Source organism: Kryptolebias marmoratus, linkage group LG16 (genome assembly GCF_001649575.2).
Source record: "Kryptolebias marmoratus isolate JLee-2015 linkage group LG16, ASM164957v2, whole genome shotgun sequence".
NCBI classification, from domain to species: domain Eukaryota; kingdom Metazoa; phylum Chordata; class Actinopteri; order Cyprinodontiformes; family Rivulidae; genus Kryptolebias; species Kryptolebias marmoratus.
The window spans coordinates 18,877,569-18,892,055 of NC_051445.1; the positions used below are offsets into that span (position 1 = coordinate 18,877,569).

At 42.4% G+C, this 14,487-nt stretch overlaps 1 protein-coding gene across 4 annotated transcripts in view; it reads left to right on the forward strand.

The window, feature by feature from the left end:
- The window catches only part of triob (trio Rho guanine nucleotide exchange factor b), a 106,512-nt gene extending 92,445 nt beyond the window's left edge, over nucleotides 1–14,067 (forward strand). Inside the window, exons 40-61 of one of the 4 annotated variants that reach the window (XM_017409926.3) lie at nucleotides 2,116–2,211; nucleotides 2,531–2,679; nucleotides 2,826–2,892; nucleotides 2,987–3,090; nucleotides 3,209–3,278; nucleotides 3,404–3,493; nucleotides 3,591–3,683; nucleotides 3,768–3,818; nucleotides 3,939–4,016; nucleotides 4,284–4,475; nucleotides 4,590–4,767; nucleotides 4,958–5,835; nucleotides 7,287–7,540; nucleotides 7,649–7,778; nucleotides 7,890–7,917; nucleotides 8,040–8,202; nucleotides 8,626–8,747; nucleotides 8,864–8,939; nucleotides 9,714–9,914; nucleotides 10,010–10,148; nucleotides 10,359–10,545; nucleotides 11,330–14,067. In XM_017409926.3, the coding sequence (XP_017265415.1) occupies nucleotides 2,116–2,211; nucleotides 2,531–2,679; nucleotides 2,826–2,892; nucleotides 2,987–3,090; nucleotides 3,209–3,278; nucleotides 3,404–3,493; nucleotides 3,591–3,683; nucleotides 3,768–3,818; nucleotides 3,939–4,016; nucleotides 4,284–4,475; nucleotides 4,590–4,767; nucleotides 4,958–5,835; nucleotides 7,287–7,540; nucleotides 7,649–7,778; nucleotides 7,890–7,917; nucleotides 8,040–8,202; nucleotides 8,626–8,747; nucleotides 8,864–8,939; nucleotides 9,714–9,914; nucleotides 10,010–10,148; nucleotides 10,359–10,545; nucleotides 11,330–11,745 (3,762 nt within the window). In that variant the 3' untranslated portion in view covers nucleotides 11,746–14,067. Of the gene's footprint in view, nucleotides 1–2,115; nucleotides 2,212–2,530; nucleotides 2,680–2,825; nucleotides 2,893–2,986; nucleotides 3,091–3,208; nucleotides 3,279–3,403; nucleotides 3,494–3,590; nucleotides 3,684–3,767; nucleotides 3,819–3,938; nucleotides 4,017–4,283; nucleotides 4,476–4,589; nucleotides 4,768–4,957; nucleotides 5,836–7,283; nucleotides 7,541–7,648; nucleotides 7,779–7,889; nucleotides 7,918–8,039; nucleotides 8,203–8,625; nucleotides 8,748–8,863; nucleotides 8,940–9,713; nucleotides 9,915–10,009; nucleotides 10,149–10,358; nucleotides 10,546–11,329 lie in introns of those variants that run through there. The other 3 variants (XM_017409924.3, XM_017409929.3, XM_017409928.3) reach the window with 3 other exon arrangements.
- The last annotated feature ends 420 nt before the right edge of the window (nucleotides 14,068–14,487 follow it).

Below are 14,487 nucleotides of genomic sequence, written 5' to 3' on the forward strand. Positions count from 1 at the left end.
TCCTATTAAAAAACTAAAAATATTGTCAGAGTTGGAACAGTAAAATCTGACCTTCCTTCAGTCCTAAGCTGCCATTAAAAACAACTCTGTTTTGCTCTAATAACTTTTTCTTTGTCTCCTCTTATTTTCTTAATGGCTGCATGTTTCCTCCTTCAGCATTACGTTGATTTCTGTTCTGCCTCTCTTCTGTCCCAGTTTCCCTTTCTCTCCATATAATTACACTTAGTCATCGTCATCTCCTCTGGATTCTTTTTAACACATCCCCTTGTCTTTCCTTTGATAGATAAATGGCATGCCCTTGGAATGAAATTGTTTAACTGTTGCTGAAGTGAATACTCCATTCACATGGTTTCACAGTGGTGAGGTATTTGTGGGAATGACTGGTTTACGCTCAGATGTTCCTCTTTTTTTTAATTCTTTCCCTGCCATGTTTACACCTCTTTGTAGCCGAGGCATATTTTCTGTCCAATGGAGTATTATGTAAGCAACGCCGTTTGCTGTGTTAGAAATTGCCTGACCAATCACGGCACGTGCGCTTAATTAGGAGCACTCCAACCCCTGCAATTGCCCCTGACCTTAAACCTTACCTCATGACCCCCTGTTTACCTGAGACCAGCCTGTGATTGGCTCCAACTTGGCCCCTCGAGTTATCATTTCATTAGGAAAAATGACACGCTCAAGTTCTTTAACGGACATGCGGAATATCGGGGTCCAAACTCAACAAGGGTGAGCGCCATCATGTTCACAGTGATGCTTGTTAAGAGGGAATAAATGCATGCGGAAGTAAAAGATGGCAAATTTCTCTGTCATTTGCAGCAAGATAACTTTTTTTCTGACTGAAAAAGTTGAAATATAGTCGTTATAGTCAGTTCTCAAACAGCCATTTGGCAAAGATTTTAGCAGCTTTTTATAGTAGTTGGCAGCAACCATTTTACTTCCTGTGATTGGAATTATCGCTCATTATTTCTGAAAGATGCTTAACTCTGTTTTGCTCCAAGAACCTTCAGACTCATGACAACTGTTGTAATTAGAGATGCACCGATGACATCCGTTTTGACCTCCTGAAATTTCTTTCTGAGAACTATATCTAACAGCAAGCAGAATATATATTTATAGTTCTAGTTAAACTGAATAACTGACTGTGAATTCATATTAAAGAGAAAATGTTTAGAGTAAAAAAAAAGTGATTTCTCTAGCACAAGGTTTCATGTATATATTTTTTATTGTCTCTTTAACTAGAAACCTGCAAATAATATCCACCAGGCTGTTGGACAAAGATATTTGCACAAGTAAAACCAAACTGAAAGAAAATAGCTTCTTTATAAACCAGATTAGACGTCTTTTATTTATTTATTTATTTTCATTTTTCCAATAAAAATTATTTTTACACCTCTAAACATAAACACACCAAATCACAGGATAATTATTTTCTTCAAGACCTTAATTTAGAATAAATTGCAGCTGTTCAACATATTTGGAAGGAAAAAAAAGTCTAAGGTTTTGTTATATGAGTTTGATTGACAATTCATTCTATTATAAGCGTATTCATCACAAATTACAATTCGATAATCATAGCAATGAAACAGGCTTTAATCTTTGTTTAAATGTGTCCTGGTTGTAGAAAGGTTAATTTAAATATGTCACTAGTTTTTCAGGCAGTAGACATTTTAAAAGAAAACTTCAAAATCTGAGCCACAGGAGCCAGAAACTGAGGAGCAGATGTAACGTTTCATGAAATGAATATTTAGTAGCTTCTTACGCTTTTTGTGTTTTCTTTGACCTTTTTAATAATTTACAGCTGTTACAAATACATAACTGAGTCTTCTTCTCGCTGTAAAAACTTCCACACAGAAGATGTGCTCCTTGTTTTATTTTGCGTGTCAGATCAGCTGATCGATATCGAAGCTGGAAACCGTCCGATTCCAGTCACCAGCTGGTTAATTGGTGCATCCCTAATTGTAAACATGCGCAACAACAGAAGTATTCTTTACCAAACCTTTGTGTGCCTCAGAAAGACTTCAGTCTGCATGCAGCACGTCAGTTAGTCATGCCTTTTTTTTTCTTTTTTAATGAACCTTTGTTCATTGTTTCCACCGTTTCTGTTGTGTCTCTCAGTCTGCGTCCCGGCTGTCCGCTCGGCCCAGCAGTTCAGAGACGCCGAGCGCTGCTGAGCTGGTCAGCGCCATCGAGGAGCTGGTGAAGAGCAAAATGGTGAGTTAGAAAGTCATCAACAACACCCAGGAGTACTTGTAAATGTGGCACACTTGCACGCAGAATAATTGCGATAGATGTGCATGCAAACACTTTTTTCCCCTGGTGTTGGTCACAGAGAATCCAAGCCTACTTGTCATCTGTCAGGACTCTGACTAACTATCCCAGCTGTCCTCTGTTCCAACAAGCGGGACATTGCTCACTGTCCTAAATGAAGTACATGCTTCGGTTTGATGATAAAGAAGCAAAACATACAGTAGGGAGTTGGAGTTTTTTTTGTAAACTCCTTTTCTGTTTCTCCTCTTCTTGCCTTCTTTAGTCACTGGAGGACCGTCCCAGTTCTCTGTCGGTGGAGCAAGGCGACAGCAGCTCCCCCTCCCTTAACCCGTCTGATAACTCGCTCCTCTCCTCCTCCTCACCCATCGACGAGGTGGACGAGCGCAAATCTGGCTTCCTCAAGAGGAGACAGTGAGTTAAAGGCCTTGTGTGTTGATAAACAAAAGCTGCTCGAATCTCTTGGTGACACTTTCCCCTCATACCTATTCTTTTATGGAACATTCATGGCTGAGCTTAAGCTGTGATTCATTTTTATTATTATTTTTTCTGTTGCTCAGTTATGTGATGCTGGAGCTGGTGGAGACCGAAAGAGACTATGTCAGAGACTTAGGCTCGGTTGTGGAGGTAAAAAAAAAACAAAAGAAGAAGAAGCCTTAGACAGATCTGTAGTTAATATATTCTGCAGGTTTAACAGATGAGTTGACTCTCCTATGTTTAGGGCTACATGAGCCGGATGAAAGAGGAAGGAGTTCCAGATGACATGAGAGGAAAAGATAAAATCGTCTTTGGAAACATCCATCAGATCTATGACTGGCACAAAGAGTACGCTCTTTACTGCATATATTATACCTAAAAATACTTTTCTCCCTGCTTCAGGCTATAAGCAGCAGAACAAAGCAAGGTGAAATCTTTTTTTTTTTTTTTCTTTATCGATTTATAGTTTCTTCCTGGGAGAGCTTGAAAAGTGTTTGGAGGATCCGGACAGACTCGCTCCTTTATTTATCAAACAGGTAGAAACTGTTCTTTTATGTCTTGCATGCAGGAGTTTGTTAAACTTGTCGCATTTCTTCCTGAATAGTGAACTAAATCCTTTTTTTGTTTTGTTATTTTTGTCCTGGTTTTGCTCGGACTACAGGAGCGGAGGCTGCACATGTACATTGTATACTGCCAGAACAAGCCGAAATCGGAGCACATTGTGTCAGAATATATTGACACTTACTTTGAAGTAAGTCTATTTTGCAACTTTGCACTTCATGCATGCGGAAAAATAAAAGATCTCCATTCTGTCTTAGAAATGTTAACATATTCTTGTCTTTCATCAGGACCTCAAGCAGCGGTTAGGACACCGATTGCAGATCACTGATCTGCTCATCAAACCAGTTCAACGCATCATGAAGTATCAGCTACTACTGAAGGTAGTAATAATAATAAACCGTTGTTAATGAAAAATGCTATTGAACAACAAAAATGACAGTACTCTACATTTAACTCTTTAACAGGATCTCCTGAAGGTTTCTAAGAAAGCAGGAGCGGACACAACAGAACTAGAGGTACATTATACCTAAAAATAACTACTTTTGTAATTATGGTTGCTAAATTTAAATTCCATGTCGACTCTCAGGCCAGCACTTTGTCTTAAAATCAGTTTTTCCTCCCGTGTTTTGTTGCAGAAAGCTGTAGAAGTGATGTGTGTGGTCCCAAAGCGCTGCAATGACATGATGAATGTTGGGCGGCTTCAAGGTTTTGATGTAAGTTTGCTCATCGTATGATTAGTCTACAAACCGCGAAACAGAATAATAACGCAAAGGGTTTACCTTGTATAAATGAATTTATAGTAAACACACTGACCACTAAGGGTCAGTATTCTTATATTTTATTTTTCAGAGCGTTTTTTAAGACATTGCTAGTTTAGTGTTTCCTTTTCTGTTTTTTGCTCTAAGGTGAAGTTATTTATCTAGCCCAACATAAAATCTCTGTTGTTGTTTTTTTTCTTTCTTTCTGCCTTTTTGACTCAGGGTAAAATTGTGGCTCAGGGCCGATTGCTCCTCCAGGACACCTTCATGGTTTCCGACCAAGACGGCGGCCTCCTGTCCAGGATGAAGGAGAGGAGAGTGTTCCTGTTCGAGCAGATAGTTATTTTCAGCGAGCCTCTGGACAAAAAGAAGGGCTTCTCTACTCCTGGCTACCTCTTCAAGAACAGCATCAAGGTGAGTGCAGCTCAATGAAGTTCACTAAAGGTCCTGACAGAGGCAGATCTAAGCTCCCCGCTCCCAAACTGCTGATGTTGAGCTAACGTGAATGTGTTTTAACTTTGTCTCCAGGTGAGTTGTTTGGGCCTGGAGGAAAACACAGATGATCCCTGCAAGTTTACACTGATCTCCAGGTCCTCCAGTGGAAACCTGGAGAGGTTCACCTTCCATTCAACGAGTCCCGCCGTCAGTCAGGCCTGGGTCCACCAGGTCAGCCAGATACTGGAAAACCAGCGCAATTTTCTCAATGGTAAGACGCTGTGCTCACTGTCTGCAAAAAGCTGCCATCTTGTTTCTGTCCTGTAGTTGGAATATAGCTTAAGAATGCAGAAGAACCATATATGAGTAAATTATTATTATTTGTTTTGGTCTTGATGCACATTTTACAATAAAACAGTTGGATGACAGGAGGGAAATCATTCCCTTTGTGTGTCCCACAGCTTTAACATCACCCATAGAGTACCAGAGGAACCATGTGGGTGGGGGAGGACAGAGCGGACCCCCCAGCAGTAGCAGCAGTACAGGAGGGCTCCCTGGAGGTAGCAGCACTAACAACACCTCCAACATGGGAGGAGGAGGAGGAGGAGGTGGTGGCTCTGGAGGATCGGGGGGGAACTCCTCCTCCCTCTGTGGCCCTCGCTCCCGACCGTCCCGCATCCCGCAGCCTTCCTCACGCCTCCCCCAGCCCGTTCACCACCACCATCCCCCGGGCCCCGAGGGGCCCGACAGATCAGCAGGTATGTGGTCACCGTGCCACCCCCATCCCTCTTACCCCTACTCAGACAGCACGACAAATGGCGAGCCGTTAGCCTCCGAGGGGCCCAAAATGCAGAGGCTGGATGGTTCTCATGGAAGTAACTGTAATAACAGTAATAAGCCTCCAGACAGTAAGGACGGCACTTTCAGACAGGTTCTAGGGGGGTACGAAGAGAACCAGAAGCAACAAAGAGCCGCAGTCCCTCGGATGACAGTGGCTCCTCTGAGTTTTCCTCTCAAAAGCTCTCGAGTCGGGACCGTTTCCCCCCTTATTTCACCTCAGACCCCCAGAGGAGGAAAGGAACCATGTGTCCCTTCAAGCCCGACTCACAAAGTGAACCCTTTCTGGGCTGTGGTTCCCCCTATGCCCCCATCTCCTGCCAGCAGGCCCGGTTCGTTCTCCTTCCCCAGTGACACCAGTGGTGGAAGTGACTCTTTGGGCAGAGCAAGTGCTGGGACGCTGTCCTACCATCGCAACTCCAGCTACAGTAAGGATGTAGACCGCATGAGCACCTGCTCCTCCACCAGCGAGCAGTCCATAAACTCCACCCAGAGCAATGGGGTAAGATCCAGGTCCAACTGAAGCCCAGACTTCAGGCAGCTCCTCACTACTCACTAACCCCTCCGTCACTGACCGGCTGTCAGTCAGCCACCCTGCTGCTCGCTCTAAGAATGGCTTGTACATGCAACGAGTACTGAAACACTGACTGAAGATTAACTGTGTGCACTAACTTCACCGGCCGCGTGTGAAGAGGAGTCTTCAGGCTCTCCCTGGGTTTACTAACAGTGCAGATCTGACTCACTGAGCACCTATTGTACCCGCTTTTGAAAATGCTCTTTCCTCGGTGTGTGTTAGCACTAAAATCACCTTTTCTCTTTTTTCACTCATTTTTTTTTTCCTGTAATAAATCCCAAGTGATCTCCCTGATCACTGAGCTGCTGGACAGCCTTTTCTGAACATTGCAGCAAATCTGTTTGCCATCTAAAATAACTCACTCTGATTTTCTGAAACTCTCTTCTATGTGTTTGCTTAATTATTGTGTTAACTCTAACTTCATTCTGTCAATTGAAAAATGAAGTTTTGCATTTCAGCATCTCTGACCTGAGAAATCATCACTTTTCCTTCATGACATTTCCAGTAATAATTTAAAGGGATTATTCAGATATTTTGAAGTGGAGTTCTGTGAAAAGGGTAAGGAACAAATAGTATCTTACCTGTTGTAGATAGCACTTTGAACAACCTCACTTTGGAGAAATTGAGTTTACTTCTGATCAGACTAACAGGCCAAACTGAAGTGGATTGCTGTTGTCTTAAAACAACTGCAGTCCCAAAAATATTACAGCGGTTCACATTTTATAAATCTTTACATCACCATCAGTTTTGCTTTACATGATTATTATCACAGACATGTTTTAATATTCCTGTAGGATGTGCCTCAGGCTGCTCCAGCCAGCTGCTGCTGCCACTATTTGTTCTTGCAAATAGCCATAAAGCTTTTCTAAATAACTGAAATGTGAAACTGATGTCAATGTTAAGGTTTTTGAAACAATGTTCCCATGAACTGCTGTGGAATATTTTAGACTGGAGTTGATTTAAGATCTTGGCCCCGCTTGAACTAGCCGTTAGCTCGTCAATCCAGTCAGGAATTAAACTCTGTTTCTCCAATCTGAGGTTGTTCAAAAAGCTATCTCCAGCAGGTAAGATAATAATTGTTCTTAACCTTTCCACAGAACACCACATCAAAACATTTCTACTATCACTTTAAACAAAATTTCTTCATACTTATGCAAGTAAAAAAAAACAAAAAGAAATCTGCTTTTGTTGCAGCTTGCATTAAACAAAGGGCAGTGCCATTTGGTTTTTGTGTTTCCCTTTACTGAACAGATTAGATTGGTGAGCAGCATGTTCAGAAGTGTGTTATGTTTAGTTCCGTGTTTCTTATTGTTTTGTTTCCTGTCATTACGTCAATCTGTGTTTTGTGCTTTAAGTTTCACACTCTCCTTCTCCAGCAGAGTGAAAGCAGCAGCAGCAGCAGCAGCGTGTCCACCATGCTGGTGACGCAGGACTATGTGGCAGTGAAGGAGGATGAGATCAGTGTGGTGCAGGGTGAGGTGGTCCAGATGCTTGCCAGCAACCAGCAGAACATGTTCCTGGTGTACCGGGCCGCCAATGAGCACTCCCCTGCTGCTGAGGGCTGGATCCCTGGCTTTGTGTTAGGACACACCTCCTCCTCCGTCACACCCGAGCTACCTGAAGGAACCATCAAGTAAGGGCCTGTTTTACAGATAACAGGAGCCCCGGTGCAGGACGAATGTAGGACAACTGGCTGTGTGCGAACTGAAAACTCTCTCTTTGTTGTTGTGCTTTGGTTTAGAAAATCCTTGTCATGGCACACAGCGCTGCGTATCCGCCGAAAGTCTGAGAAGAGAGACAAGGAGGTCAGGAAACTGGAGAACGGTTACCGCAAGTCTCAGGACAACCTGGCCACCAAGGTGTCTGTTAAGGTAGGAAGGGTGGAGGGTTGTGTTCTCACCAATTTATCCTCTGCCTTTTATTACATTTGAATCAATCCAAAAAAAAATCTAATTTGATGTACATTACTTTTTTTACTTCAGCTTCTGAATCCCAACTATATCTATGATGGTAAGTTGATTTGAATTAAGCATATAGCAATTCATAGCGTAAGCATATGAATTTTACATATATATTTTTTGCATCTTCACGTTAATTAACTTTAAAACTCATTACTTGGGACTTTTTTCCAGCACCACCAGAGTTCCTCATTCCCCTCAGTGATGCGTCCTGTGAGAGCGGCGACAATGTCATCTTGAGGTGCAAAGTATGTGGTCGTCCTCGGCCCACGGTCTCTTGGTGTGGACCCGACGACAACATCCTGAGCAACGATGGACACTACAGCATAACATACAGGTGCAAACGTCTCAGAGCTACATCGTGTTAGTAGCACAAGTTGATCGTTGTTGCTGCACCGGTCCAAACTTTCCACTTCTCTGTGTGGGACATAAGTCCAAAGGTTCAGCTAATGGTGGTTTTGATGCTGGGTTTAGAGTGATTATTATTGTCTGTGAGGAATAGTTCAAATCTTATGAGATGGGGTTGTATGGAAATGCTAGAAATACTTAATATCTTACCTGTTGTAGATGTCTTACAAAGAACTTCAGTTTGGAAAAAAACCAAAGAGAAAAAGCATGTAAAAATTCAAATATAATGTTGGTAAATAAGAAAGTTCAAAGCAAAAACGAAAGCACTAATCTTCATTTGGTAACTCATTTGCTGTATATATTTCTATTTTGTCTAACAGTTTGCTCCCCTTCATTTATTTTTTGGGTGCAGTGAAACAGGAGAGGCGTCCCTGCACGTTTTGGGGGTGTCATTCGAGGACAGCGGTGTGTACACCTGTGTGGCCACGAACATAGCCGGCACCGTCACCTCTTCTGCCAGCCTCACAGTGTCTGGTGAGAATAAACCTCGTTTTATTCATCTGTCAGTCTACTACATGACACAGTTTCAGTAGTTTTTCTACCGTATTACTGGCACTCTGGATACTTAATATACTGAATGTCCTCTGCAGTGCCCGATGATGGCAGTGAAGACATCTGGAAGAGTAGTTTCGAGTCTTACTACACAGAGATTACTGAACTCGGAAGGTAAGGCACCACTGATCAAATCCTCTTTTCAGTTTTCACCCGAAGTCGTGCTGCTTGAACACATCAGAGCTAAACACTTCTCAGCTCTACCAGATTTACCGGATGACAGAGACCTTTTGAGATTCATGCAAAGCGGACTGTTCTAAAGCAAATCCCACGTCATGAAATTAGAGCTGCAGAATTGATCAAACATTTGTTGCTACACCCATATCATTGTGTGCAGTCCTGCTGAAAATAAAAATAACAATTCTGTAGGATGACGGATAAAGACAAACAAGCATTCAGCTGAATCGAAAGTTGCCCCATTGCAGAGTACCATCGTTGCACAGAGTGGTGCACAAATATAGATAAAAACTGATCTGATAAACCGAAGCGTGTGCATTGTCTTCTGGAAGTTCTTTAATTTGAGAAAGAGCACAAACACACACACACACTTATGCAGGGTTTGAAGCTAATTTCATTGTCTGTACTCATGCAGTGTGAATTCAGTCAATTCACAATTCAATGAATTTCTACAAGGAAAAATTTTGTAAATAAAATGAAATATTCTGAAAAGTATAAAACTTACTCAAACCAAAAGGCATAGCCACCATCTGCTGAATGAGCTGACTCTTTTTGCTATATGAATTGTTAAAATAGTACTCAATATGCAGAAGTACTTAGAATGCAAAAAAAGAAAAAGAACAGAATAATAAAAAAAACAGGAAAGCAAGGGTGTGATTGCTGAATCAGTACTGACACCGTAACACAGGAACTCTGCTCTCTTCTCTGCAGGGGCCGCTTCTCAGTGACTAAGAGGTGTGACCAGCGAGGGAGTAAACGCACCATTGCAGCAAAGCATGTCAACAAGAAGCTGCTGCGTCGAGAGCAGGTGCTGCAGGAGATCAGGCTCCTGCAGACCCTGGACCATCCCAACCTGGTCAAACTTCTGGACACGTACGAGACAGCCAACAGCTACGTCCTTGTCCTGGAGATGTGAGTACAGAAGACTCCACACTGTTTGAGAAGTCTAAACTGAATGTCCCCGGGACTTCAGAGGGCACTAATGCGCTGCTTGTTTCTGCCATCAGGGCAGACCAGGGGCGATTCCTTGATTACATAGTGAGCTGGGGAAACCTGACCGAGGAGAAGGTGGCGCTATACCTCCGAGACATTCTTGAGGCTCTCCGTTACCTGCACCGCTGGCAGATAGCTCACCTGGACGTCAAAGTAAACAGACATTCTTTTATTTTGTTGCATCTTTTCATCAGTTTGACACTCTCCATCCTTGCATCAGCCGCTATCTAACCGTGTTTCTTCTTTATAAATGTTCATCACAGCAGTCAAACATGTCTTCAAATCTTCTAACCTGGCTGTGATTTTGAGTCTGTAGCTTGGAGATAGTTCTCTGTATTAAATCCCCTCCTCGTGTTCCTGCAGCCTGAGAACATCGTGGTGGAACATGTCTCCTCTCAGCCTGTAATCAAGCTGACGGACTTCGGCGACGCTGCTCAGCTGAACCCTCATTCCTCCTACATCCATCCTCTGCTGGGGAGCCCCGAGTTCTGCGCTCCTGAACTGGTCCTGGGTCAGCCTGCCTCTCTGATGTCTGACCTCTGGAGCTTAGGTCTGTAGAGAACCAGTGTAATATATGCTGCATGTAGGACTTAAGTTTTCTATATATATATATATATATATATATATATATATATATATATATATATATGCATCCTAGAGCACATCCGCCTATGCTGAGCTACAGTTTATATTCATTTGTGTTTTTTATTTTTTTACTTGGAATGATATATGAGTGTAGAAGATCCTGATGATTTCCTCAAAAAATCTTACTAAAAAGGTTTTAATCAAGTTCTTTTGTTTTTAGAGAAAGACTGCCACGAGTAGCACAAAAAATGGCTAATTCTAAGTGTTTTTAAAGCATATAAATGCTTTAAAAGCAATTAAGTGCACTTCAAATAGGTCAAATAAAAGCTGACAGCTGTACATTTTAAAAACATCTATTTTTATAGTAAATTCGGCTCCTAAATGTGACCTATTATCAGTGTCTCTGCTTTATTAAAAAAAGTTTGTTTTGTTTTGCTTTCCAGGAAATATCAGACATCCTTTTTTTAATAATTTTTTTCTGATTATCTATATTTCTAGAGGGCACGCAATCTCTCAAGTTTTAAGAACTTACATCAGAATTAATTTAACATAACAATAACAAAGCTAGAAGACTAATATCTTGATTGCATGTTAGTAAAACCATCCAGGTGCAAAACAAGTGGCTCCTAAACTTTTGTGGACTGGTATAGTTATAGGATTATTTGCAAATTCAAAACATCTGCATCTGATAGAAGTAAGCTCCTGAGGTATCATTGTGTGTTTGTGTTTGTGTCCCGGATGATTTGCAGGTGTGGTGACTTACGTTCTCCTGAGCGGCGCCTCCCCCTTCCTGGACGAAAGCCTGGAGGAGACGTGTCTGAACATCTGCCACCTGGACTTCAGCTTCCCGGAGGACTACTTCCAGGGCGTGAGCCCCGCGGCCAGGGACTTTGTCTGCCTGCTGCTCCGGGGCGAGCCAGAGCGACGGCCCCCCGCTGCGTCCTGCCTGCAGGAGCCGTGGCTCCGGCCTCCTCCGGGCGCACCGGGCAGAGACGGCGGATACGGGGCGCTGCGTCACGCCCCGCCGTCGCCGAGTCATCGCGGCGTGCATCTGGACACCTCCAGGCTCATCGCCTTCATCGAGCGGCGGAAACACCAGAACGACGTTCGGCCCGTGGGCGCCATGAAGGCCTTCCTTCAGAGCCGCCTCCTCAACCTCACCTGACAACACGAAGAACGAAACTCCCGCCAGCGCTGCTCCGATCGATCAGAACCTACTGAGACCTTCAGCGACACAAAGATCCCCTCCTCCTTCATGAAGTCCTGCTGCTGCTGCCTGACTGATAAACCCTTTGACCCCCCCGTCCTCCCCCCTCCTATTTAACTTCTTTGGCATATTTATACTATGCCTGCACAACAAATGAACCGTTGGAATCCGTGTGAGATTTCAAACTTTGACTCAGCAGGGAGAAAACCGAGATTTCTCAACAAGCTACCGTGAGCGAACCTCACGTTTGGGACAGTGTTAAACAAAGAAAAACTGTATAATAGGAATAATTCAGGCTGCTTTCGGTCGAACAAGAGAAAAATGTTGCTGTTTTCTTTTTTGTAACGAGAGATTGCTTCTTTTTTTTGTAAATGAAACCATGTACAGTTGGGGAAACGTGGAGAATTGTCTCAGTTCAAGCCTTTTTGTGGGAAAACAAAGGCTAGAGGAGAAGAGAAATGAGATGTGTAGATCTCATCAGCAGGGGCTCCCGTCAGCAGGGTCCACCTGTTTTGCAAGGACAAAAAGAAACGAACCACCATAAGCAGGTTTTCCGGAGAGACATTAAGGTTACATTCTGTGCAATAGTTTGCTTCTCCTCATCAGCCCTCCTCAGTTCGAACGGTTGAATCATTTCAGATGGTGACACTTATAAACTGAAAAGAAAATGACTTGAATGAGCATTTTTAAAAAAGCGCATATTTGGCAAAGCTTTCCCAGATATCAAGCTGCATCCGCCTTAGTTGTAAATAACGTTTTCCTGCTTTACGGATTTTTGAAGAATTTATCTGAAACAAACAAAAAAGCTATTTTGTCTGCTGGCCTTCAGTGAGTCCAAACACAGATCTGGATTTTCACTCCAAACTGACGGGAAAAAAAAAAAAAGACCCTAGAAATGCACTCGTGTTTCGCATCATGTGCAATGTTGCAGCTTTACCGTGTATGCAACTATTTATGAAGACTTGTGTTGTAGCCGTATTCTTAAAAAACAAACAATAAAACAGAACAAAAAAAAAACAACAAAGGCATGTATGTACCTGGTACTGCAATCGATGTCTGTATTGTGTTAACTTTTATGTATTAAGTTCAGTATTAATATCTGCAAAACCGCGACAACCATGAAGGGTTTTGTGAAATAATGTATAGAAATGTGTATCTATAAATTTACGGACGCTTTCAGTTTTGTTTTTTATTTATTTATTTTGTTTTTGTCCTCGTTCTGATTTGATTTTCTGTAACAAAACCAAAGTTGGCTACCCTTCCTATTATCCTGTAATTTTATGTTTTCTTCTGTTTTCCCCCCTTCCTTGTTAGGTTAAGGCAGACCACGCTGACGCCAGAGATACGAGTGTTTACAAAAAGTGCAGCGTTCCTTTATTTATTCTCAGTGTGATAATGAGCTTATCGTTTGGTGGTTTCTTGCTGAAAATCGGATTTTTCACGCGTCTCTTTTCAAGCTGTGCACAAAGTGGTTTGCTGTGTGAGTTCGTTTGGCTTTTGTAGGTAGATGCTGGTGTACGTTGCCATTTTTTTCTCCCCCCCACCCCACCCCTCGTTTAATGTCTTCTGACATAGTAATTTATTTACATCTTCACCAAGCAATACAAAGAAAAAAGGTTATTTGTGGAGACTGCATTATAGATTTAAGGTTTTGAACATATTCTTTTTGGTAGAAGTCCATCAGTGAGTGGATCTCTTTAGCTTAAAGGGTTGTAGAAATCCTTTTTTTCTTTACTTTTCTTGAAGTGCCAGGGTGCGTGAAATAAACCTGAAGGCGTGGCGGAAACAAAAAGAACGTGTGTTGTTTTTCTCGTCAGTCCATCTTGACTTATTCATCATTTGTCGGGTTGGGCGACTCTTCTTGGGCTGCAGTCTGTCATTTTGCGTCACTTTTTTTTTTTATTTCTAGGTCTGCGTTTCCCAAAAACAACGCTGTTTATCTCTCGATCAAATTTTTCTCAAGAAGCCCTTTCTTGGAAGGATTTGACCTCAGAGCTGAGACGTGTTGGGGGGGGGGGAAACCCGGTCAGCGTGTGGTATATTAAAGCTGTACAGAGAGGGTCTACACCCCCAGGATGTAAAACATGTCATATTTTGAATACACCTAACGACAAAGACTGCAGCAACGTCATCTTGAATGTCCGTACTTAACTCTGACTCGTTTTTACTTTTGCATGTACATTTCTCTGTACAGAAAGATTGTGTTTACATGTCAACGATGTGTTGTAAATAATTTATTTTGTCCTTCTGTTACTTTGCCATTAAATGTACAAGGAACGAGCCGGTGCCGCCTTTCTTTTCTTCCACACCCACACGCGAGAGACGTCGTGAAACCCGCGTCGTTCGTTTCACAACCTTTGAGTGCAGGGAGGCGAGGAGATCACTCATAGCTGGAATGATTAGAAAGCAGAGGGGGGGAAAAACCTTGAAGAGGTGGCTCAAAATGAATGCAGATATCAACATTTTACAAGTTGAAGCGGCGACTGGTTATCGTCTGCTGCCGAAAGGCCAAGGCAGATAATGTTTTTGCTCATGTCTGGATGAATTTTATTGAAACTTTCAGAAAGTAACCATCTACAGCTGATTAAACTTTGACGCTCCAATTCAATATGACCACTACAGCCACCAGGCCTAAAACAATAAACAAACTAAAATAAAATGACAATAATTCAGTCAGTTTACAGATACTGAGCTAAGATT